Genomic DNA, 23,548 nt, shown 5'->3' with positions numbered 1-23,548 from the left:
ACACTGTTTCAGCAAAGAAGCAGGAACATTTAAGAGAAATGAGTTTCAATAAATAGATTGTTACTGTTTTCTTGGAATAACAATTATTGTCATAGCACTCATTAAGAGAATTAAGATATTTTTAAAATATAATGAATTTCTTCTTTTTAGAGTTTACATATAGGTTCAATAGTCTTTAATGCATTTATTTCAGCAAATATTCTAATAGGCCATGAAATTGTGACCACTTAGAGTGAAACTACAAATAATTTATGAAAATTGTTTTCTTTTTAATTAAAGATATTGTTGCAAACTGTTTACTGTTTTAAGTTTTCTGTCTCATCTTATGAAATATGGAACAAAGGTAAGATTCCAAACTAACAAAAAAATTTCCTACACAAAAGGGAGAACGTGTTTGAAAAGATTGTTACTCCAAAATGCCTTTAGCTTTTCTCTTTGCCCAATGGCTAGTCCTATTAAAATTTTTTTTCTACCTTAATATTTTCCCTCATTCTCCTCTTTATCCTTAGAGTTTAAAGGAGTCTCTTTCCAGCATTCCGACTGCTGTCTGTCAACATTATTTTCACCAGATGTTCTCATTTCCATTCTTCCTATTTATCAGTTTTAAAAGTCAAATCAATGTCTTGTTTTGTTTATATTCAACAGATAGGAGTTCAAAAAAGGCTACATTTTAAAAAAATTAAGAACAGCTTAGCAAAATAAGCAATTTAAATTTGAGGCTTCTTCAGCTATTTAGAGCTTTACTTTAACTCTTATATTTTGTTAAAGTTTGCATTGTAAATGTTATTGTTCAAATTCATACCTAATGTTGCACCTATCTCACACATTTGAAATGTACAATTTGTAAATTTTTTTAAGTCTTTGAGTTTCCCAGAGTTGTGATTGTTCCAGTCATTACAGTATTTATGTTATCAAATTTAAGCCAAACAATTTTTGTTTTCTAAAATTTTTTGAAAAAGTAAATAATTATTATAACTGTCCCTACCTTTGTGCGTTTTTCTTCCTTTTGAAAGTATCCTGGGTCATCATCCCACTTATTTTTATATTTAAAACAGTAGGACTACTATCATTTTATAAGTGTTGTTTTTGAAACTGGTGTTAAGAAGAACTTGAGACAATTTCATTAAGGAATTCAACTAAAATAAAACAAATGTACATTAGGAAAATAGCATGTTCGTAAATAGCTAACGCAGTTTTTATACCTTAAGACCTTCTCTCTTCTGCAAATTTGCTTTTCTCCATAGGCAGTGTGTTGTAAAGACCACAGATGATTTGGCAATCTTTGATTTTAGGAATATTGAAGTTTTGTTTGTTTCTTCTTTGTAAAAAATTTTTAAAAATTGGAAGCCTAAAATGTACAGTTTATTCAAAACGCATCATAATTTCTATTTTCTCTAAAGATGCAAGATTTTATTTTCAGTCAACAATACTTGTGTTATGCTTGTTAATACCACGCATGATAACAGGGAAGTAAATGCCAGCTATTTTGAGCTACAGCAGAGGTCACTTTGTGAAATCTGATGTTTATATTCAATACAATGAAACCGGTCTAGGGAGTCCTTTGTTGCCGGAATATAGATAATTTCTACAGTAGGACTTCAAGTGTACCTTAACACTGGATACTTTTTTATGGTGCTATTGTCATACAATGTAAGAGGGTCTGTAAAGGAGGGATCATTGCTGCAATTTTGTATGTCAGATTATGATTAGTATTATAAATGTTTCTCCAGATTTGTGTAATGCCTTACAAGCAAAAAGTCAAGATTTTTTTAACAGAACTATAATTTATAAGAGTTTTTGTTTGTTAGACCCAGAAAGTAATACTGAATATAATAATAAAATCGAATTTAAATTTCCGTTTAAGTCTAAATATTAGGACTATTAAAAATAAATTTAAATTTCATCAATTTTTATATTATTTATTATTTTTGTTTTTGTATTTTTTCAAATAGAGACAGGAGTCTCGCTGTGTTGCCCAAGCTGGTCTTAAACTCCTGGGCTCAAGCAATCTGCCACCTCAGTCCCCTAAAGTGCTGGGATTACAGGCATGAGCCACCACAACCGGCCTTTTTATATTATTTATTTTCTTGAAGTTTATCTGTTCATGCAGAGGATGATTTTCTAAAATCGATAGTTTTAGTCCTTTGGGTTTTCTCATACAACTAGAAAAGAGCACTTGAAAATTTCTCAAAATGAAGCTAAGTTTTCTCACATTAGTAAACTGCTGTGTTTGACAGCATGAATTCATCACATCTGTAGTGGGTGACACATCAATGATAAGAGAGTATGTGCTCCTAGAATGTGGAGGAAGCATTCAATTATCTGTTTATTCCCAAATTTCACTACAAGCAAAGATTGTATCATATTGATAGGTTCACATCCAGTGAAGAGATTTCACGTGGCTGAGATAAGATACTGTGTAAAGAAAATTTCATTCCCTGCTGACATTCTTATAACTTGCTACCTATAATTTATCCGATAAAAAATTGGATAGGCAATCTCTAAGCAAATAGTTACTGCAACAGCTGTGCTACTTCTCACTGTCATAAAAACATTTGAAAAAGCATACATATTTGAAAAAAACTTTTCATTTAATAAGAAAGCACTGAACCTATTCAGAGATATTGATGGCAATATATTATTTAAGGTATTATTACATGATGCAGTCTAAAATAGACCCCAAAACTAATTTTCCCCCTAAATAATGATCATAAATGCTATATAAAATATCTTCTTCTACTAATGTAGTTTTATTTTTTCTCAGAGCTTCAATATTTATATTGTATTTAGTATTTCATTAAATAAAATTTTCCTCCTATAATTTTAGTCATGGACTCTCTAACTGGTCTTTTCATATTTAAGATTCAACATTCTGGGTCAAGATCCAAAAGTCATCAACATTTCTATTCCAGCGATATTGTCACCCCACAGTAATATAGTGCCTCCCAACCATTTCCAGAATATTAAATAAGTCTCAATCAATCTTTTCAAATATAACTACAAAGGAAGTCAATTACAAAAAAAAGCAGAGAAGGACTTTTGCAGTGGCTTTCCCAAATGACAAGCACAAATTGGTCAGAATGCATTCAGACCTTCTCAGCCTAGTGGTGGTTTCTAGGCTGAGTTGTGAAATGTCCTAAGTGAACCAATACATCCATGACAAAACTGCTCCCTATTAGCAGCCATGCAGCTTTTTCCAGTGCATTCCCAAGGCAATTATACAGACTTCCATCATTCCCCTTGATTTCTTTCTAAAAAACACAGAATTGCTGTTTTATTAAAGGATATCCAAGGATTGACAAGTTAATAAATGAACCAAAAACTGGGACTCAATTCTTCAAAATTATTTAGGCCCTCTCTCAATTTGGGTCCTCTCAAAACTCTCTGGGCCCTTCACCTTCAAATATTGGTAGCTGCTACCCTTAGAAAAGCACCTCAGGATGTCAATAACATAAAATTAAGAGAGTCGAGAAAGGCCTTACACCTTATCCGACATTAATTACCTCCTATTCACACATGAGAAAACTGAGTCTGAAAATTAAAATGACTTATTTAAGGTCACGTAACTGACCAGCCACCATTTTACCCCAAGTATGTGTCCTTTACTAGGACTTCATATTTCAGTAGATCTTTAACTTTATTAAAGTAACAAGCACAGTAATCTTCAAGTTAAGAGAATAGGTGCTTGAAAATCATTATTTTAGGGCTATTTGCAAGCGATGAATTTAAGACTCAATGGCGGACATAGAACATGGGAGTCCAAGATCAGGAGTGAGCCATGAAACCCTTGTAAATATTTTCGTATTTACACAAGTAAAAAAAAAGGAGGGAGCAACACACTTAATACAGTGAAAGTTCCAATTTACATATCTTAGTTAGTAATAACAGGTACTGAACCTATTTTTTTTATTGTTGCTTACCAGGAACTTGTCAGGAACTGCCTATCTTCAACTTCAATGAAAGACATATAAATGCATTTTGTTTTGTGCAGAAAACAGACAGACAAAGCGGAATCTTTTCCTGTGCTGATCTCCCATCCAAAGGCCCAATCTTAATAAATCTATGACTTTGAGAGTTTCACCCCGACTGTCAGCCTCTGCTTCACATATCTTAGACATCACTAATTTTGAGACGTAGATTTCTCTCTCTCATCTTTCTTTCTCTCTCCTACTATTTCCTTGTGAAAACCACTACTTCTTTTCTGCAATCCACTTTATCTCCTCTTTAGAATTCCCAGCACCCAGTTTTCTCTTTTTCTAATCACTCAAATTAGGAAAAATTCCAGATTTAATAGTCTTACACTTGGCAGAAAAGAATACAGAAGGGAATTCTCATCTTTGTAACTGCTTTGTTATGGACCAATCCCCAAAGTGTGCAAGTAGGTCCATTATCAGAAGAAACAAAATTCTTAGAAGTTAATCACAAAAACACACAGAGGCCAAAGAGACAATAAGACATGTCTTTATGTTTCTCTTAAGTCATCTGCTTTTCAGACCATATGGTAAGTTTCAGTTGCAAGTCTAGGAGTCTCTTCTCCCTCTAACCAACTATCTTCCTCTTTGGTGTTTTCTCCTCTTGGATTCTTTGCTCTAACTTCTCTGCCAACCCCAGAGTCTCACTCTCTACTAATAGCTAGCCAAAGGCCCAAACTGTGGGAATCTACTTCTACCTCCACTCTGGGAAGGAAGGAGATAAATTTACTGTTGGTAGAACTGGATTCCTCATAGCGGCAGACCTACATCTTTGAGTTTTTCCAAGGAAATAATCACAAAAGGCAAACAGACCTTTCTACCTTTCCCTTTTTAAAATTGATGGCCTTTCATGACATGACTTGGATGAAGCTTAAAGACTCCCTTTCTAGTAGAATGAAATGAAAAAACGTAGAAAAAAATGAAAAAGTGGAAGCGATCAAAGAGGATAAACATTTTGTATCTGAGAAATTTAAAATTGTAAAATGCTTCTATTTATATCTAATTTCCATCTCTTCTCACCTGCTTAAGGATTTTATTCCACTTTCATCCATCTCTATTCTGCCTCATCAACATTTCCCTTTCCAGTGAAACATTCCCAGTAGCAAAAAACTCTCTTTATTTCACATTTTTGATCCTTCTCCAGCTTCTGTCCCGTCTCTCTGCTCCTCTTCACAGCAAAATTTCCCAAAAGTGTTGTCTATACTCATTGTCTACAGTTTCTTTTCTATTGTCTATTTTTTCTCTCATCATTCAAAATATTCCACATTTAAATTTCTCTCACTCTCTCCTCTACTACGTCAAATGTTTCTATGATGTAGGTATCATATTGCCCCTTTTAATATGAGGATTTTGAAGCAAAGAGCTTCCAGCAACATGGTAACTTGAGCTAAGGAAGACTCTCTTCCCCCTGCAAATACATAAAAATGCTAAATGAAATAAAATAATATATCATGGCTTAAGGTAAGATGGGGAAATCTCCAGTTGCCAGAAACTAGGAAGAAACCTGAAGATACACCAGTGAATGCATGGGCCCAAAAGTCCCCAGCACTGCCCAGGGCTATCCACTGGGCAGAGCTCCATGCCCCAAGGCCCTCCAGGCCCCTCATTCTCTCTTAAATTCACATTAATCAGGATTTCACATTGCCTCTTGGATGTCTAATGGGCATCTCAAAATGAACACTCCTAAAACTGAATCCTCATCTTCCCCACAAAAAACTATTCTCCTCACAGTCTTCCCCATGATTAATTTATTTACTGCAATTCCTTTCTTCCAGTTGGTCCGAGTCAAGAAGCTTGGCATCCTCTTTGTTTCTGACACCCTCAAAGTGTCAGCAAATCCTTTTGTCACAATCAGCCTTTTCCCAAAATGTCTTTTACTAACACCCTCGTTTCCAGGGCAGTTGTCTCTGGCCTATTACATTGCAGTCACCTCCTAACTAAGTGTTCTTCCTGTTCCTGCTCTAGCCCTATTCCTGTGTATTCTCACAGCAGCTAGACTAGGTCCAATAAAACATAAAAAAAATCATGGCCCTTTTCTGTTCATGAAACTCCTATTGCATCCCCATCTTAGAGTAAAATTGCCAGAGTTTTTCCCGTGATCCTAAGGTCCTGCCAGTCTGTCACAGCCACCTCACTGACCTCATATCTTATCATGCTACTCCTCCTCCACTGTGCTCCATCTGTACCTGCCTCTTGCTGTTTCTCAAATACACCAACCAGATGCCTGTTCTGGGTGGAAATAATTGGTCATGACTGATAATGGTTTAATATCACTCTCCTTGGGATATTTGCATTTGGCAAGAATTTGGCTAAAAGGAAGAACTTCCAATAATGGAATATTCAGTTATTTCAGACGGCTTTAAATGTTAGGAGGAAATAACCTCTAGTATTTCTCAAATCACATAGATTATGATATGATATGGCAGACATTAATATAGTCATAATTCCAAATGTTTTAATGGTTTCATTGGACTTTAGAAGTAGTAAACTTTCTTAGTTCTCCTTTTCCCATTATTCTGTAGCAATCATAGAAAATAACTTCTGCTTTTCCTTTTTATCTTGTGCAATCAGCACAGTCTTTGGGTGGAGTTTTTTAAGTGCGGAAGGTTTCAGAGACAAATATTTACCTCTACATGTAACCAGTACTAGAATAGTCAGTACCTAGAAGCCACTCTTCTTTGAAAAGGATTATCACCTGATCAGATTCTCTCTGCATTTGCCCCTTTAGATTGTGAAATGTGGCTCAAGGTCTTCACAACTTTCCTTTCCTTTGCAATAGGTGCTTGCTCAGGGCTGAAGGTGACAGTGCCATCACACACTGTCCATGGCGTCAGAGGTCAGGCCCTCTACCTACCCGTCCACTATGGCTTCCACACTCCAGCATCAGACATCCAGATCATATGGCTATTTGAGAGACCCCACACGATGCCCAAATACTTACTGGGCTCTGTGAATAAGTCTGTGGTTCCCGACTTGGAATACCAACACAAGTTCACCATGATGCCACCCAATGCATCGCTGCTTATCAACCCACTACAGTTCCCTGATGAAGGCAATTACATCGTGAAGGTCAACATTCAGGGAAATGGAACTCTATCCGCCAGTCAGAAGATACAAGTCACGGTTGATGGTGAGTCCCCTGTGAGTGTACGTGGGCAGCAGTCTAGTATGGTAGTTAGCAAAGTCTCAGGAGACTAAACTACCTCGGCTTTAGATCTTGGCTTCACAACTTTGCACAAATCAATTAATCCTCAAAGCCTCAATGTCTCATGGCACTAATGACATTATCTACCTCACAAGTCTTTCTGAAGATTAAATAAGACATGCACGTAAGAGATATACCTAGTGCCCAGCAATAGGTAATCAAGCACTAAGTATAACTTACTGTTTGTTTGCCTGGGAACTATCAAGTATAATGTTGCTAATTTGATGAGATGGAGAAAATCTTATTTTCTCAACAATAGACTGTACCCTGGGAAGAGCCCTATTTTTGTCATGAAGATTTTTGTTTCAGTACACTATTTGGAAGAGGATGAGACTTGTGCAAGAGTGATACTTAAGGACAATGGACATGCTTGGAAATGTCCTCTGAAGGGGAGTAGGGTCAGCTAACTTTCAGACACTTGTTTTCCTTATTGAAGTAAGTGACATACATAAAATATACTATGTCCAAAGCCCAACTTCTGATTTTTTCTCTCTATACCTGTTTATTTGACAGTATTCCCCATTTTAATAAATACAAATTCCATTCTATCAATTGCTCCAGCCAAAACCTTGCAGTTACCATTGACCTCCTCTTTTTCTCACATCCCACATCCAGTCCACAGGAAAGCCTATTGGCTTTACCTTGAAAATATAGACAAAATCCAACCACTTACCACCCCCAGTACTGCCCCACTCAATATCACAATCAGCCGTGGCCTGAACTATCCTAATAGCTTTGCCACCTACTCTCCCTGCTTCTATTCCTGCCTCCTTCAGCTTAAAATCCTCCCATTGCTTCTATCTCACTCAGAGTAAAAGTCAAAGTATTAACAATCTGCAATGCCCAACAAAGCACCTATCTGACCCCATTTTCCTATCTGCATCCCCCTCACTCACTCGGTTCTGGCCATGCTGGCCTTCATGCTCTTCCTGGAACAGGCCAAAACACACTCACTCCTCAGGACCTTTGTACTTGCTGTTTGCTCTACCTAGACAGCTTTTCTCCAAGACACTAGCATGCTCCCCTCGTTTCCTTTAGGTCTTAGCTCAAATGTCACTTTATCTGTGAAGCCTTTACTGACCACCCTATATAAAATGTAATCTCACTTCTCCAAACACACACACACACACACACACACACACACAGAGAGAGAGAGAGAGACACACGCTCAGAGAAAATAGAGAGAGAGAGAGACAGAGAGACAGAGAGAGAGAGAGTCACTCTCTATCTCCAATTCTGCTTCTCTCTTTTTCATAGCATTTATCACTACCTGGGCATATTATAGATTTTTATTTGTTTATTGTTTCTCTTCCGCACCTAGAATACGAGGTCCCTGGGAGCAGGGACTTTGTATTATTTGCTGCTTTGTCCTCAGTGCTTACAACCTTTGCTGGCCACTAGTAGATTCAGCAACTATCTGTGGAGTAAATGAGTGGCCACAGAGGAGACTGGGGAGGCTTCAGAGGAGTAAAGATGCAGAAGGTAGAAGCAAATGCCTAGAGAGCGACTGTGGGGAAGAAGAAAAGAGAGATCTAAAGGGAATTTCCATGAAGATTTCCTATATGGTGTCCTGTCTCCCTCCTAATAGAATCCTTTCTTGTTAATCAGTAGTAAAGTTGAATCTGCTTAGGAAAATGCAACCAAAAGCTTAGTAAAGCCTCAATAGGGTTTTAGGCCCTGTGCCAAAATTCTTCTCAGAAGAAAAACTTCTTCATCTGAGTTATACTGTTTTAAGCAAATGTATGATCACAGTACCAGTGACTATCCTAATGATTGGTTCTTCTCATACAAAACTGTTGATATGTTACCTATTTATCTCATACCACTTACAGTTCCACACACAGGTGCATTTGAAATATAAGTTTTTTCTGCATATTAAATGTACACAATTTATTTTTCTTTTAAAATCATAATATCATAAACATAAAGCCTTTCCCAATCTTTTGTTCTTGCCAGGGAAGATGAAGGATTAAATTAAATAGATGAGCCAGTTGATTACACCCTTCTTGAAAAGTGCTACAGGCTTCAGAACTACTCGGCTCCCCTATAAGTTACCTTTCGACCTCCTTTCTCTTATCTTTCACTTTCTTCTATCTTCTCTGGGATGGAGAATTTGGTCAGTTTGTGCCCTAAAGCACATTTTCCAGTGTACAAAAATACGAGCACAAGTCAAAATAAATCTACCTGAGGAAGATGCATCGACCCTAATTAAAAGCTTGAAAGGAAATTGAAGTCTAAACATTGGACACAATCATCTCTCACTTATGTATCATCCTACTCTCTCTGTGTCCTGTAGTCATACATAGAAGGAGATTATTAAATATACCTCTCTCCAAAATGCAGAAGAGAAACATTGCCAGATGTGAAGCCGTCTTCATTTTGCCACTGACTGCTGTGTAACTCTGGGCAAGCCACTGTTTTTATCAATTAAGTCAAGAACTTCAATGATTAAAGAAAATTGCCAGAAATGGTTGTGGATTCTTATATAATTCTACCATGCTTATATAATCCATCAACTTTACAGTTAAAATTCAGAGAGAAAATATTTACTCACTTTTGGAAATTTGCTTTGACAAATATTATTAAGAGCCTACTGTGTGGCAGATGATGAAATAAGACTATTTTCCTGTGACTTGACTTTCTAACAGGAATTTCTATTGGATTTGTATTTTTTCTCTAATTTGATAAAAGTCCAAGAATATATTTTATCCTATTTTCAGACTGAGTCAGTGTTGAAATGTAGGCTTTGGTTTGTTAAAGTGACTAATATAATGTTACAACACAAATGCAAAGCAATTAAAGTTTATAATTGCTTCATGACATACATAGAAAGAATAGTTGTACATATGTGATTCACTAAAATTATCCCTCAGTTTCCCAAAATTATAGTATATATATTAGCTGTATATTTTGCAGATGATAGAAATTTGAGTTCACCACATCCATTCCAGCCAGCTGCTATTGGGACATTAGGACAAATCAATAGAGGGGAATGACCATATAAATTTTGCCTGTGAAAGTGTACCTTTATGGTGTTGGTGAAAGCACAATGAACAGGAAATAAGGAAGCTGGCATTCTCAGCCACCTATAAAGTAAAGAGCTTCATTAGACCATCCTTGAAAAGTAAGTTCTGGAATTTGATTATCTCTGATTATAAATGATATTCTCATATTTTATCATTTTGCATTTTCCCTGGCTTTTTATTCTCTTCTCTTCTTTAGTTATTACCTGAGTTGTCTACATTTACAGTGTAAAATGCTGGAATAATTTCTTCAGGAGTTCATATTTGAAAGACCTCATAGAGTTTTATTATAATTCCATGAGAAGAAAAAATCATTCCTATCTCTCTTAATATTGCAGATCCTGTCACAAAGCCAGTGGTGCAGATTCATCCTCCCTCTGGGGCTGTGGAGTATGTGGGCAACATAACCCTGACATGCCAGGTGGAAGGGGGCACTCGGCTAGCTTACCAATGGCTAAAAAATGGGAGACCTGTCCACACCAGCTCCACCTACTCCTTTTCTCCCCAAAACAATACCCTTCATATTGTTCCAGTGACCAAGGAAGACATTGGGAATTACAGCTGCCTGGTGAGGAACCCTGTCAGTGAAATGGAAAGTGATATCATTATGCCCATCATATATTGTAAGTTTATTTTTTTTTTAACTCATGACTTGTTTTTTGTTGTTTTCTGAGAATATCTCCCAGGATAGTCACAGAGAATATAAGTACCAGATGTCATTTGGCTTTTACCATTATCGTAGTTCAGTAGTTCTAATCACACCTCCTAGGCACTGTCTTATATGAAATATGTCTACTACCACAACCCTATTTCTTAAAGATCAAGTTGAAATACTGGCCAGGGGCCATTCAGGTTGTGTTTCGTGATTCAGTCTATTGTGCGACCTCATTTCCAGTGGAAAGCAAGATTCTCAATTTCAAGAACCAGAACAATGCAGAGGCTGCATTGAAAAAACCGAAAGAATATCTTGAGAAGAACTTTTTTCCTCTCCAAATATTACCATTCCTGAATTTAACATACTTTATTTTTCTCTAGTAAAATATTTTCTTTACATCAATTCTTTCTTCTAGCTCTTTATCTGTATGTCTTTCCATCCCTACCTGCTTATCTTTAAACTCTAGCCATAGGTTTAAATGAAAAAGTCCTGGGGAAAATTACTTAAGCAATTATAGGCACATGCAAATATCATTTTTGAAATATACTTTTGTTTTGCTATACAGTTCATATTAATCTGGCAAAATGAAAATAAGGTCTTTCTTTCAACATGTGCAAGTCTGTGCACCAATCTCGTTATTATCACAGAATATGCTGTGATACACAGTGTGGAAAATGTAAAAATGGGAGAGAAAACCATAATCAAACCTGCAAATGTTAAATATTATGCTTTAGGCTCCTAAGCCTTCTTTCCTTCACGATGTTATTTGAAAGAATGAGAATACCCCAATTTGAGTAAGTTCACACTTCATAGAATCTATCTTTTGCTGACAGACTGAACTTTCTTCTTTACATTGTTTTAAACATTACCTATGAAAATCTCACAGAGAAACATCTATCACATGCAAAGACTAACGACAGATAATAAAAAGAAGAACATTTAGACAATTTACAAATGTGGGTTCCATTTACACATTGTAAAGATGAATTATCTACATGGCTTAAGAAAGATTTTGACTCTTATTAATTGGTAATTATGAACATTGCATTACTAATTTTTGTCTTCACTATTTTTACGTTCAAATGCAGAATCCTTCACTTGGTCAACATCTCATCTTATTGATATTCATGCATTCACTTATTTATTCACTTATGCACTCATTCATTTGTAGATTATTTGATTTTAAAAAATCAAACATCAGGGTCTTGTTTGTGCTAAGCAATTACTACCTACCATATAACATGTACAAACACAACCCAGAACTATTAATTTAATAATTTTTCTATCACTATTTTAGCCCTGTTTTTGTTATGGTTGGTTGGTTTTGTTGCTTCTGAGTAACAAAAATTAAATAAAATGTATACTGTAATCTGAAGATTGGTTGTATATCCTATCTGTTGATGTGGCATCCAAATGTTTACAATCTTTATCATTCCCTTCAAGCTGCGAATATGTGCCTTGGTTGGTGTTATTCACACTTCTCTTTCTTCATCTGGTTACCTTCTTCTTCCTTCATGACATCATCATCCTCTCCAGAAAGGTTTACCTGCCTCCACTTGTCTCACCTCCTTAGTGTCACTAACAGGTTCATTGTGCTCCTTCAGCATCTTAGGCACTCTCATTCCTGGTCCTCACTGCATTATATTTTCCTTGACTCTCATGAACACCCCAAACCCAAACCAGAGTTCTGCATTCTTCATCTTTGTATCCATAGGGCAATAGCTGACAGAGATTAAGAAATCAGTAAAATTTCTTGAACTTAACTAAAATGGAACAGATTATCTTTCTTCATATCCCTTTTAGATTCCAGTGTTACTTGACGATGCTGTAAAAAGGCTAAATTTTCATTATAAGGTGACAGCTTCTTCATTATAGTGCTTTGGCACTTTTTTTCCTGACCTTTAGCAAAATCAACTATTCTGTTTTCTACAGGCACTGTTTCCATGAAGGGTTTTTTCATGAAAGTAGAAACTATTTTTTATTTTGGCAGAAAAAGTATAATAAAATCTATTAAGATTGACTATATACTTATGAGGTTGTGATGTCATAATCCGGTATTGGCCTTGGTGGAATACAATGTCAAGCCAATAACTCAGACAAGTATCTACTCGCAGTTCATGATATGCCTTCAAGCTCTAGTTGTAAATAATAACCCAGTAACCACTGCGTTTTGTGTGCAACATATGGCAATGCTGCAGTGGAGAGCTCTAAGTGATAAAAATTAAAGGGGAAAAAAAGGTTACTCATGGTAAACACTTACCATCTGCTCCCAAGCAGGGCAGCAAACAGCATCATGATGTAAATTTAGGTACTGTTCCCACACAGCCATAAATTGTTAAAGAGAACAGATGATACGTGATTTTACAAGTCATTTAGTAAACAGCCATCCCCAAGGCAAAGGGTTCATTTCTATTGGGAGCTCTCTGCCAAAGGCAAGAAAGTAAACCATAATCCAAAGTCAAAATGGAATTATCCTTCTGCTTTCATCTTCAGTATCAGAGGTCACTCTACTTGAATCACTCCAAATATCTCCAATTGGATTGCCCATTCACTTGAATAATGTACTAGGCTGCCTCTCCAAGTAGAGGGATGGTCAGCCTGGAATTCTAATGATAAAGGAAATAACATCATAGTAGAGTCAGAAGAAAGTTTATTGTAAGCAACATGTAGAGTGTGAGATGTAGTTAAATTTCTGTGCATGTGTGATAGAGAGAGAGAAAAAGATGCATTAAAGAAAGACTTGAAAATCATCCACTGAAATGTGGATATTGGTTCTCTGAGCAATAAAATTACAAATGACTTTCTTTTCATCTTTGTGCTTCTCTGAATTTTAGGATTTTCTGCAAAAAAAACCATGCATTTCTTAAATAAACAGATAAACTATGTTACTTTTTAAGAAACATATCAGAAGCAAGGAACTGAAATGCTTCAAAGTGTTAGGTTCCAAGAGTTGGAAGAGGTGTTGAGGTGGGGGCAAGGAAGTTTGAGGGATGTGAGGCCGCTTCTGAAGAGCCAGATATAGCATATAAATAAAACAGACAGAAGAGAAAAAATTAGCCAATCATGAAACCCAATAAATGGGGAAGTAACAAAATCAAAATAAACATGATTAAGGAACATAAGATAATCAGATTACTTTCTTTAAAGGTATTTTTATTTTAAACCAGAATGATCTTATTAAATTAGGTAATTGACCTTATTTACCAGCCTTGGCTCTAAATGACTATGGGCTTCCTCTACAAATTAAACCTACCCTCTGAAATTGAAATTGAAGAATTACTGCTTGTGAGAATACTCCATTATGCTGCAGGGTCCTAAGGCAACTCCAAATGAGGAATTACCCCAAAAGTTTTGAGCAATGTCAGCACACTTGAAAAGGAGTAACACTCATTTTCATGTGTATTAAATTACTAGACAGTTTGTTTTTATAGCCCCATTCTCTATACCCTGAAAAGCAGGGGGAAGATGAAGACCTAAATTGAGTGGCTGTATTTTTGTGACCACATTTTTCTTCTTTATCAAGTCTGCCTTGCTCTACTCTCAGAAAGACCCTCAGACTTTGGTTTTTGTACATAGACTCAGGTCTCTTGCTCTCCCAAACTATGGTAAATTCCTCCTGCTGGTTTCCTTCGGCGTGAACCATAACCGTGCCCGCTGCTTGGTGATCTTTCCTTCCCTAATGTTCTATCAATGCTGACAACATGAAGGGTCCCTTCTGAACCACAGGGCCTGAAATAACAGCTGTACATAGTATGTGGTCAACATCTCAGATGTCTTCACTATGCCTAGACTCATACCATGTGCAAAGTAATCTCAATATTGATTTCGGTTGAGCGAGCAAAAACAAATTTTTGTTCCCATTACACTACTTACTGTTTAGTGGAATTCAGAATAAAAGAGTTCCATTTGACAGCATATTGTTCTAAACCTTTTATCATGGTTTCACCTGAGACTGTGTCACAGCCTGAAATGAGAGAACAGGCTTCTTATTCAGTAACAGGAAAGGGGCAGAAATTTCTCCTTATTTTAATCCTGTACCTTCAGTTCCTAATTGCTTTAAATTGAAAGTACTAACTTCTGTTTGCTTTCTGAAAGCAGGCTTATCTCATGCAGGTATATTAATAAAAACCCATATGGTTCCTTCACATTTCTCCATAAGTCTTTTTCTCTAGAAAGAAAACATAGATTAGTCTGTTTTCTAGCTAATCTATTGTTTTGTATATTCGTTTTCTGTTATAGCCTAGAAAATTTGTCTCCTCTGTGGCAGATTGGTCAGAAAATGCCGCCATGATAGAGAACCACTCTCGGAATCTGCAAACTTGGGATTGGTTTGCCAATATCCAAAATGGTTTTACTAGGTTGGTGCAAAAGTAATTGCAGTTTTTGCCATTACTTTTAATGGCATGGCAAGAATCCGAGGTGTTTCGAAGGGGTTAGAAAGAATCTTGGCAATCAGTTCTCTAACCTGTCTTTTTATATTAAAAGGTGAGGAAAATGAGATCCAAAAAATTCAAATGACTTCTAAAGAATGCATAGCTAGTGATTGAAAAAATTAGTTACCCTAATGTTTAGTTACTACATTCTATTATTCTATATGTTGAGAGATAAATAGCTTATACTTTTAAAAAAATCAGGACCTTTAAGATTAGGCCATTACTGAGCAAACCATCCATAGCCATATGTAGCTTGTAAATTCCCTAAGAATATGAATGTCTTATACCTCTATCTCCTGTATACTAAATACATTATCTCATACTTAGCATCATCTCTCAAACAAACATTTGATTCATTACTTGATTGGATGATTATAGAATATTAATATATAATTAGTAATTGACTGTAGAACTAGTACTATAGTTAGACAACAACAAACCATTATGATATAGAAAGTTATACCACTTATACTTTATTTCTTTTTAGAGAAGTAATGTGAATGATTAAGTGCATATATTGTAGAGTCCTAGCTCTGCTATTTAATAGCTATATGACCATGGGCAAATAAATTGTTTACATATCTCTTTCCTCATCTTAAAATAAGAATAATAACATCTACCTCGTGGTGGTTGCTTTAAATATTAAATGTTGGTATCTGAATAAGCACTTAAAGTGCCTTCTCATGGCAGATATCCAATAAATGTTGGTAATGATCAGCTGAAAGGTGAACATAAGCATACCCAAAACTCGAAGATTTTTCGACTATAAGCCAGGATTTAGACTGAATGAGAAAACCTATCTAGGAGAAGAATATTTTTTTAATTTTCCTTATTCTCTGAAGAAAGCAATGGGAAATGTGTCTTCACCTACTGGCAACCTAACACCATAGAAATGGTAAAATGCTGCAGGAGTACTGCAATATGGAAAAAAACACCAGGGGTTAAGTAGTTAATGATAAAGAAGATGTAATTTTTTTTTTCAAATGGAATCCTAATCTTAGCTGGGGTGTGGGTGGGAGAATTTTAAAAATTCTTTAACTGTTAAAATGTTGTAAAAATACCAAACACCCCTATGTCTATTTGCACAGTGTCCCATGTGAAACAATGTCTTTTATAAATATTTACATGGCCTACCCTAGCACTGAGAAGAAAAATAGATAATACTGAAAGTATGGTTGTTAAAGAGAAAATAGTGGCCATAATCTCTTGTAAAAATATTTTCAAGTACAATGACTATTTCAGAAATATTAATGTGTAGAAGCTAAAAAGTTGATCTAATAGACATAGAGAGTAGAATAGTAGTTACTAGAGATGGGGAAGGGTGGGGTGGTGGGGGGTAACCAAAAGTTGGTTAATAGACACAAAAATAGTTAATGGACAGCTAGATACGAGGAATAAGTTCTTGTGTTCTATAGCACTATAGGGTGACTATAATTAACGGCAATTTATGGCGTATTTTCAAACAGCAACAATGGTAGACTTTGAATGTTCCCAACAAAAGGAAATAATAAGTGTTTGAGGTAATGGAGGTACTAATTAGACTGATTTAATCATTACACACTGTTTACATGTATCAAAATGTGATCAAAACATCACACTACCTCATAAATACGTATGATTATCATGTCTCAATTAAAAATAATAATAAAATAAATCAGCATATAGAAATAAGCTAGTCACACAAAAACAGAAAGATTGAATTTGTCTACAAGATTGCAGATTTATCAATACATTACTCAAAACCTTAGCATCACAATTATGATGACAGTATTTGTAAAATTATATATGAAGTTTCAGGCTTTTACTATTTCAGATTAGTTCAAATCACTATTTCAAATCAAATCTCAAATAATTTTCACTTTCATGGATATCAAAATAAAACATATTTAGGTCCTCATCATTTATTGGGAGTCTAAGCAAGGACCTGCTCATCCAATTCTAAGATGAAAACTTTCAAAAACAGTAAAATGCTACTAAGCTCTCCCAAACTCAAAACCTATGTTGTGATTACTTATGTTACTTATCTATTTTTTTTATATTGATGCAGATGGACCTTATGGACTTCAAGTGAATTCTGATAAAGGGCTAAAAGTAGGGGAAGTGTTTACTGTTGACCTTGGAGAGGCCATCCTATTTGATTGTTCTGCTGATTCTTATCCCCCCAACACCTACTCCTGGATTAGGAGGACTGACAATACTACATATATCATTAAGCATGGGCCTCGCTTAGAAGTTGCATCTGAGAAAGTAGCCCAGAAGACAACGGACTATGTGTGCTGTGCTTACAACAACATAACCGGCAGGCAAGATGAAACTCATTTCACAGTTATCATCACTTCTGTAGGTATGTGTGACATACAAGGAAGGGATCCTAATAAAACATGAATGTATGTTGGCCTTGCACTTCCCCTATCTTATACCTAGGTAGAAAAGAAAATCATTGTGGGATTATTCATATACTCTAAAAATCTCTCTTTCCAAAGTTAACTAAGCCATGGTTTCTATGACTCAAAGAAAAAAACTCGAAATGAAATAGGGGAGGAATTCAATTCAATTGTGAAGGGCTATGAAGAAAAGGAGAATTCCATAAATTACTTCTAAATGTGCACTCTTGCTTTCCTAGTTTTATGAACAAAAATATAAGAGAAACAAACTGCTCATTTAGAGGGTTTATATCTACCATTGCATTAGGTCAGATGAATAAGTCTCTATGAGTTGGGAATCTGGGTTTCCTACTTCTATTTGATTCTCCTTCTCACTGTCTTTCATGGGTTCCCCTTCCTCTTTCACCATTTAAACAGCGAAATCTACGGAAGTTCACAAGGGGAGTCTCAACACCTTGGAAATTACAAAATTCTGTAAGCCTGTGAAATTTGGCTTTCTCTAGAAATCATCTGATTTTCAGAAATGTCATCAACCCGCAAAGGTTAAGAATTACTGCCTAAAATATTGATGTCCACCAAATCCTCATCCTTCTACATCTTCTCTTCTTTCTCTACAGAATGGTTTTATTCTCCTGTATGATTTTCTGTATGATTTCATTCATTTCCATGGCTTCGTGTAACACTGGTACATCCCAAATCTATATCTTTAAAGCTCTAAAACCGTACACCCAGCTGCCTCTGGATGTCTCTGCTTGGAAGTGCCAGAAGCACCATACAGGTCCAATATATCAAAACTAAACCATCTTCTTTCCCCCAAAATTGCTATTCTGTCTGTATTGCCTATTTAAGTGAATGGCCCTACTAACTACCAACCTAAGACAGAAAGCTAAGTGTCTTCTCAGACTCATTCCTCTTGTCTATTTCCTGGTCCCACATTCAGTCACCGAGTTGTGTCCATTTCCTTCCTTCCTATTTCTCAGATACATTTTCTTCTCTCCTTCTTTCCTTCTTTTGTCTTTCTTTACTTATTTCTTTGTATTCTCTTCCTCTTCTCCCTCTCCCCTTCCCTTTCCCTCCCTACTCCTCCTTCTCCTTTTCCTTTTTCTTCTTCCTCTTCTATGACTACTTCTACTACCACTAAGTCCTTCTCAGACTCTCCTTTGCACACAAATCAAATGCCACCTGGGCAAAATCTGGGGGCAGGTTTGGACAGGACATGGTGGTTATGGTACCTATGACTGGTGGAAGAACAAGTTTATAAAAGCTACTACTCATTAATATCCTTTCTATTGATGCCTTCTCTTTCTTCACCTTTATAGCACTGGTACCTAGAAAAAGACCCATAATACAGAGAAACTCAATATGTTTTGTTGAATAAGTGATGCAACAATATAATTTCTTGTAATCCTTAGGCTCAATTTTTCAGTATGTTGCCCTTGGGCCATCTGCATCAAGATCACCTAGGGAGGTCGCTAAAAATGTAGCTTCATTAAGACATCTCAGGCCTATTGGATCAGGACCTTTCAGGTAGCACTTGAGAATCTGAATATTCAGCACATAAAAGCGTGACAACCACTTGTTTAGTACATTTTATCTCCAGAGCGTTTTGAATTTACTAAAAAGTGCCTAAAGAGCCACGAAGAATTATAAGACTATCGCAAACCTACAGGTTGATAAAGAAATGTATAGTGGATGGGTTCCTCATAGGGACTCCTTAAGGTACTAGGAGGAAAAATCACCTAGGTATTTTGGGATGTATATATTGTCATGGTGAGGTTTTTTTCATCTGAAGAAAATGCACTGTTCATTATGATAGCCACTAAACTCATCTGGCTTTTGAGCACTTAACACATTGCTATGCAACTGAGAAACTGAGTTTTTAATTTTATTTCATCTTTATTAATTTTAATATGAATGTAAATAGCCACGTGTTTAGTGGTTACCATGTCAGACAATGCAGCTCTAGAATTTTTACCTGAGTTGCTTCATTTGGGCAGTAGATAATAATATACATTTCTTGCAGACCCAAAAATAGTATGTGTTTTAGGGTGTTGTAAATTAAGCACCCATTCATTCATTTTTTAGCACTCATTATGTGCCAAATATTGGAGTAGACACTAAGAATAACATATGAGAAAGGTAATTCCTCCTAATAAGAATTCCTACTCACAGTCTAACATGAGTGGCAAACACATAAACAGCTGAGGTACATCCTTTGCTTTCTATTTTATTAAATTTTTATAGGCTTAACCAGCTTTTCACCTCAGTAGGAAACCAAGACATAATTGTACAGCAAGCCATAATTAAGCACGTAAAATAGTAGCAATCCAGGTGTCATCTTCTGCTTGTTTCTCGTGCTCACTGCAAGTGAAAACATGGCTGTAATGTGTAGAAGTGCACTACAGTAAGGCTTTCCCCACTGCCTAAACTTTCCACATTAATATTTAGCCAAGATATTCTCATATCAGAAGCCCCCAATATTTGATTAAGATCTTATTACCAAGGTATAAAGACAGCTACAGTCTTAACGTCAGATAATTGCCTTTTGCAAAATCTAAAAAACCTGTTTGACCTGTACAAAGACCAAGCATTTGTTATTATAGTAAATAAGAAGAGCAGGTGCTTATTTTTCAGAGGGATTCAGAGTTGTCAATATTAGTGACCTCTTTGTGGCGTTTAGAGCTATTTTCTAACCCCCAAATGTCCACAGAGCTTTAACTCAAACAGCAACAAAATGGCAAAGAAAAGGAATAGTATTGATGTGTTTTGTTATATATTTGTTTTTTCTAAGTTTCAAAGTCAATGAACCTCTGCAGTACAGATAAAGTATACACCAACCTATAGTTATAAATGACCATCACTTGCAACTATCAATTGAGTCTACTCTCCATCCACTCTGATGAATAAACTCTTGAGATCTGTGGAGAATTTGAAATCATTTAAAAGGTGAAGTTGTAAGTAAGAGATTAACCTCTTACTTCTTAATAAGGCAAAACATTTGGCTGACCAAAAAGTTTTAGCAATAAGACGTGGAAGCCAAAGGAAAACGGAGCCAGAGATGACTCCAAGGTCACAGATATGGAAAGAAAATGACAAGGTCAGGAAATAATCAAGTTTTATTGGGCCCAGATTTTCAGTGGGGAGAGGAAGTCTGGAGAGAACAATTAGTTCTGTGTTTTTCTGCCTTTCTAAGACTACAGCAAACGGTGACTTTCACCTCTTTGGACTATGATTCACGTCTATTTGGAGATATTAATTGACCTTTTTATATCTCCATGGAAATATCCTAAAGAAAATAGAGACAATAGGCAAGTTCACACAGCTAGTAGGTGATAAATAATATCTGAATTCAAAGCCTTTTTTTTTTTTTTTTTTTTTGAGATGAAGTTTCACTCTTGTTGCTCAGGCCAAAGTGCAGTGGCACAATCTCAGCTCACTGCAACCTCTGCCTCCTGGGTTCAAGTGATCCTCTTGCCTCAGTGCCCCAAGTAGCTGGGATTAAAGGCATGTGCCACCATGCCTAGCTAATTTTTGTATTTTTAGTTGAGATGGGGTTTCACCATGTTGGCCAGGCTGGTCTCAAACTCCTGATCTCAGGTGATCCGCCCACCTCGGCCTCCCAAAGTGCAGGGATTACAGGCGTGAGTCACCGTCCCCAGCCCAAAGCCCTTGTTTTTAACCACTATACAAACTGCCTCCTTTGATATAACTGAGAATGTTGATGAAACCATATGGTCTTTCTAAAAGGTAGGTATAGGGTCACTTTCTCATCACCTATCCAATTTAATGCTACGTACGTGTACTTTCTCATCACCTATCTAATTTAATGCTCTGTACGTAGAGATACTCTGGTTTGTCTACAATGTGTATAATTTCATATTAATGCAAAGTTAGGAAATACTTGTAACTGAAAATAATGTCTATGATATGTTTCAAGAAAAGAATAGCTATTAAAATAATAAATTAGCTTTGTGTTTTGCGAAACAAGATTTTATTACCTTAATTACGGACTTCCTTGAATGCAGATGTCCCTACTTTAAAGTTTTAACTGAGCCAAAATTGCTATTGTGACATGCAATGTATAGACAGACAGATAGATAGATGATAGATAGATAGATAGATAGATAGATGATAAATAGATAGATAGATAGATAGATAGATAGATGATAGATAGATAGATAATGTTTATGGAAATGTAATCATCTGATCAGTATTCAAATGTTCACATTTAATGAAGGCATTCAATTGTATAAATAGAATTCCCTAAGGCCATGTGGGCATAGTTTGAGATTTAGCCATAATAGAAATGTTTTCAATTTTTACATGATCCTGAGAAAGCTACCATTTTTTACATTTATTTATATTCCCCATATTTTCTTAAAGAGGAGAACAGGAAAAAGACTCAAGACAGGAGAATGAATTTACTAATTTTTTCTATCTGGAAATTTCTCAAGTCAAGGCCTCTAGGAAATGTATTTCACATTGGGCCTTTGGAAATGACAGTTAAGATAGAACTGCAAATCTGACATTCAGACCCTGAGACCTAAGGTGATGTCTCCATGAGCATCCAGCATTGAACAACTGTGTCTATCAGGTGGGCCTATGATGGAGTGTGGAAATGGCACACTCCTCAACGTGGCACCTTCATCTCCGGAGGGACATGAGTCAGCTGCCATAATCAGTGAACAGATTGGATGAGAGAGATCTCAAGACTTCATTTTGATCTAGAAATAGATACACAGACTGGTAGCATATGGCTGTCCTGCCATTGAGTGCAGTCTCAAACAGCAGGGTTGCAATACCATGGATACCACACCTCTTGCCTATATTTGCACTTAACATGTTATTCCATTTTATTTGTTTGCCTAAGGAGGAGGCAAATAGCATTTGCACTATGGCTTTGGCACATGAGTCCATCATGTTTAAATAATGGGGAGAATGGCATGCTGTGTGCTAAAGAATAGTATAAACTCTCTGAAAGGAGAAAGAAGGAAGCTCCTGCAGGTGTCCAGAACTGCAGAAGCGATCCCTATACATTCTCTATGGCAATAGGGTCAGAATTTCCTGCTGTCTTATTTTCAAGTTCAGGTTCTGGAAGCTCATCTTTGCAAAAACACTTGCCTATGGCTGAGACCACAACAACTGTGCCCCTTGATTTGATCCTTTACATATTTGGCACTTTTTGTGTGTGTGAAAGGAACAAATTTCAGATGCTGGACCTAGTAAATCTTGTGTGTTCTGCGATAGAGGAGCAGTGTTGAGAGCAGAGAGCCAGAATGCTCTAGAGAAGAGGACTAACAGGAAAGATCATTTCTTCCAAGAAAAGGATTGTCCCTGTTCCTCATTCTCCATGGGGAAGACTCTTGGCCTTTGCCACAGCCGTGGTTTTGGGCTGACAGGCACTGGTCACTACAGGAAAGCTCTCTGATGTAGGGCAAACACAGGCCAAGGGAAGAGGCAAGAGAGCAATAAGGAAGGAGCCTAGAAAAATAAGGAAGTAACGGAGGAGGGAAAGAGTGGGATCCTCTGTAGGACAGAATGTGTGCAAACTAGGTCATTTTAGTAAATACATATCAAAAGGGACAAAAAATTAAAAATGAAGGAGAAGGGAACATATGTATCTTATCTAGTCGAGGACATCCAGTCATTGTATATTAAGCCTACTGCCCGACTGGAGAATCACAGAAGTGTCTGGCAGAGAGCTGAAGCCAGCCAGAGTGAAGCTTCACTATTAGAATGGGAACTGCTTGGAAATAGTAATTATTAGCATATGTTCAAGTTTAAGAGGGAAAAAAACAGCCGAGACTACTCAAGTGTTTTCCTGCAGTTTTGCTGATGATAAAGCACATTGCAAAAACTTGAATAGAATAAATTAGC

The 23,548-nt window shown here is 36.4% G+C and overlaps 1 protein-coding gene across 4 annotated transcripts in view; it reads left to right on the top strand.

Annotated features, from left to right (window-relative positions):
- Nucleotides 1-23,548, top strand: part of HEPACAM2 (HEPACAM family member 2) — a 43,938-nt gene that overhangs the window by 6,274 nt on the left and 14,116 nt on the right. For 2 of the 4 annotated variants that reach the window (XM_003252477.3, XM_030822090.1), the window contains exons 2-4: nt 6,751-7,101; nt 10,538-10,822; nt 17,335-17,631. In XM_003252477.3, coding sequence (XP_003252525.1) covers nt 6,751-7,101; nt 10,538-10,822; nt 17,335-17,631 — 933 coding nt within the window. Of the gene's footprint in view, nt 1-279; nt 344-6,630; nt 7,102-10,537; nt 10,823-17,334; nt 17,632-23,548 lie in introns of those variants that run through there. The other 2 variants (XM_030822089.1, XM_012510450.2) reach the window with 2 other exon arrangements.

This window comes from Nomascus leucogenys, chromosome 11, assembly GCF_006542625.1.
Source record: "Nomascus leucogenys isolate Asia chromosome 11, Asia_NLE_v1, whole genome shotgun sequence".
Lineage (NCBI taxonomy): Eukaryota > Metazoa > Chordata > Mammalia > Primates > Hylobatidae > Nomascus > Nomascus leucogenys.
This window is presented reverse-complemented; position numbering and strand designations above follow the sequence as displayed.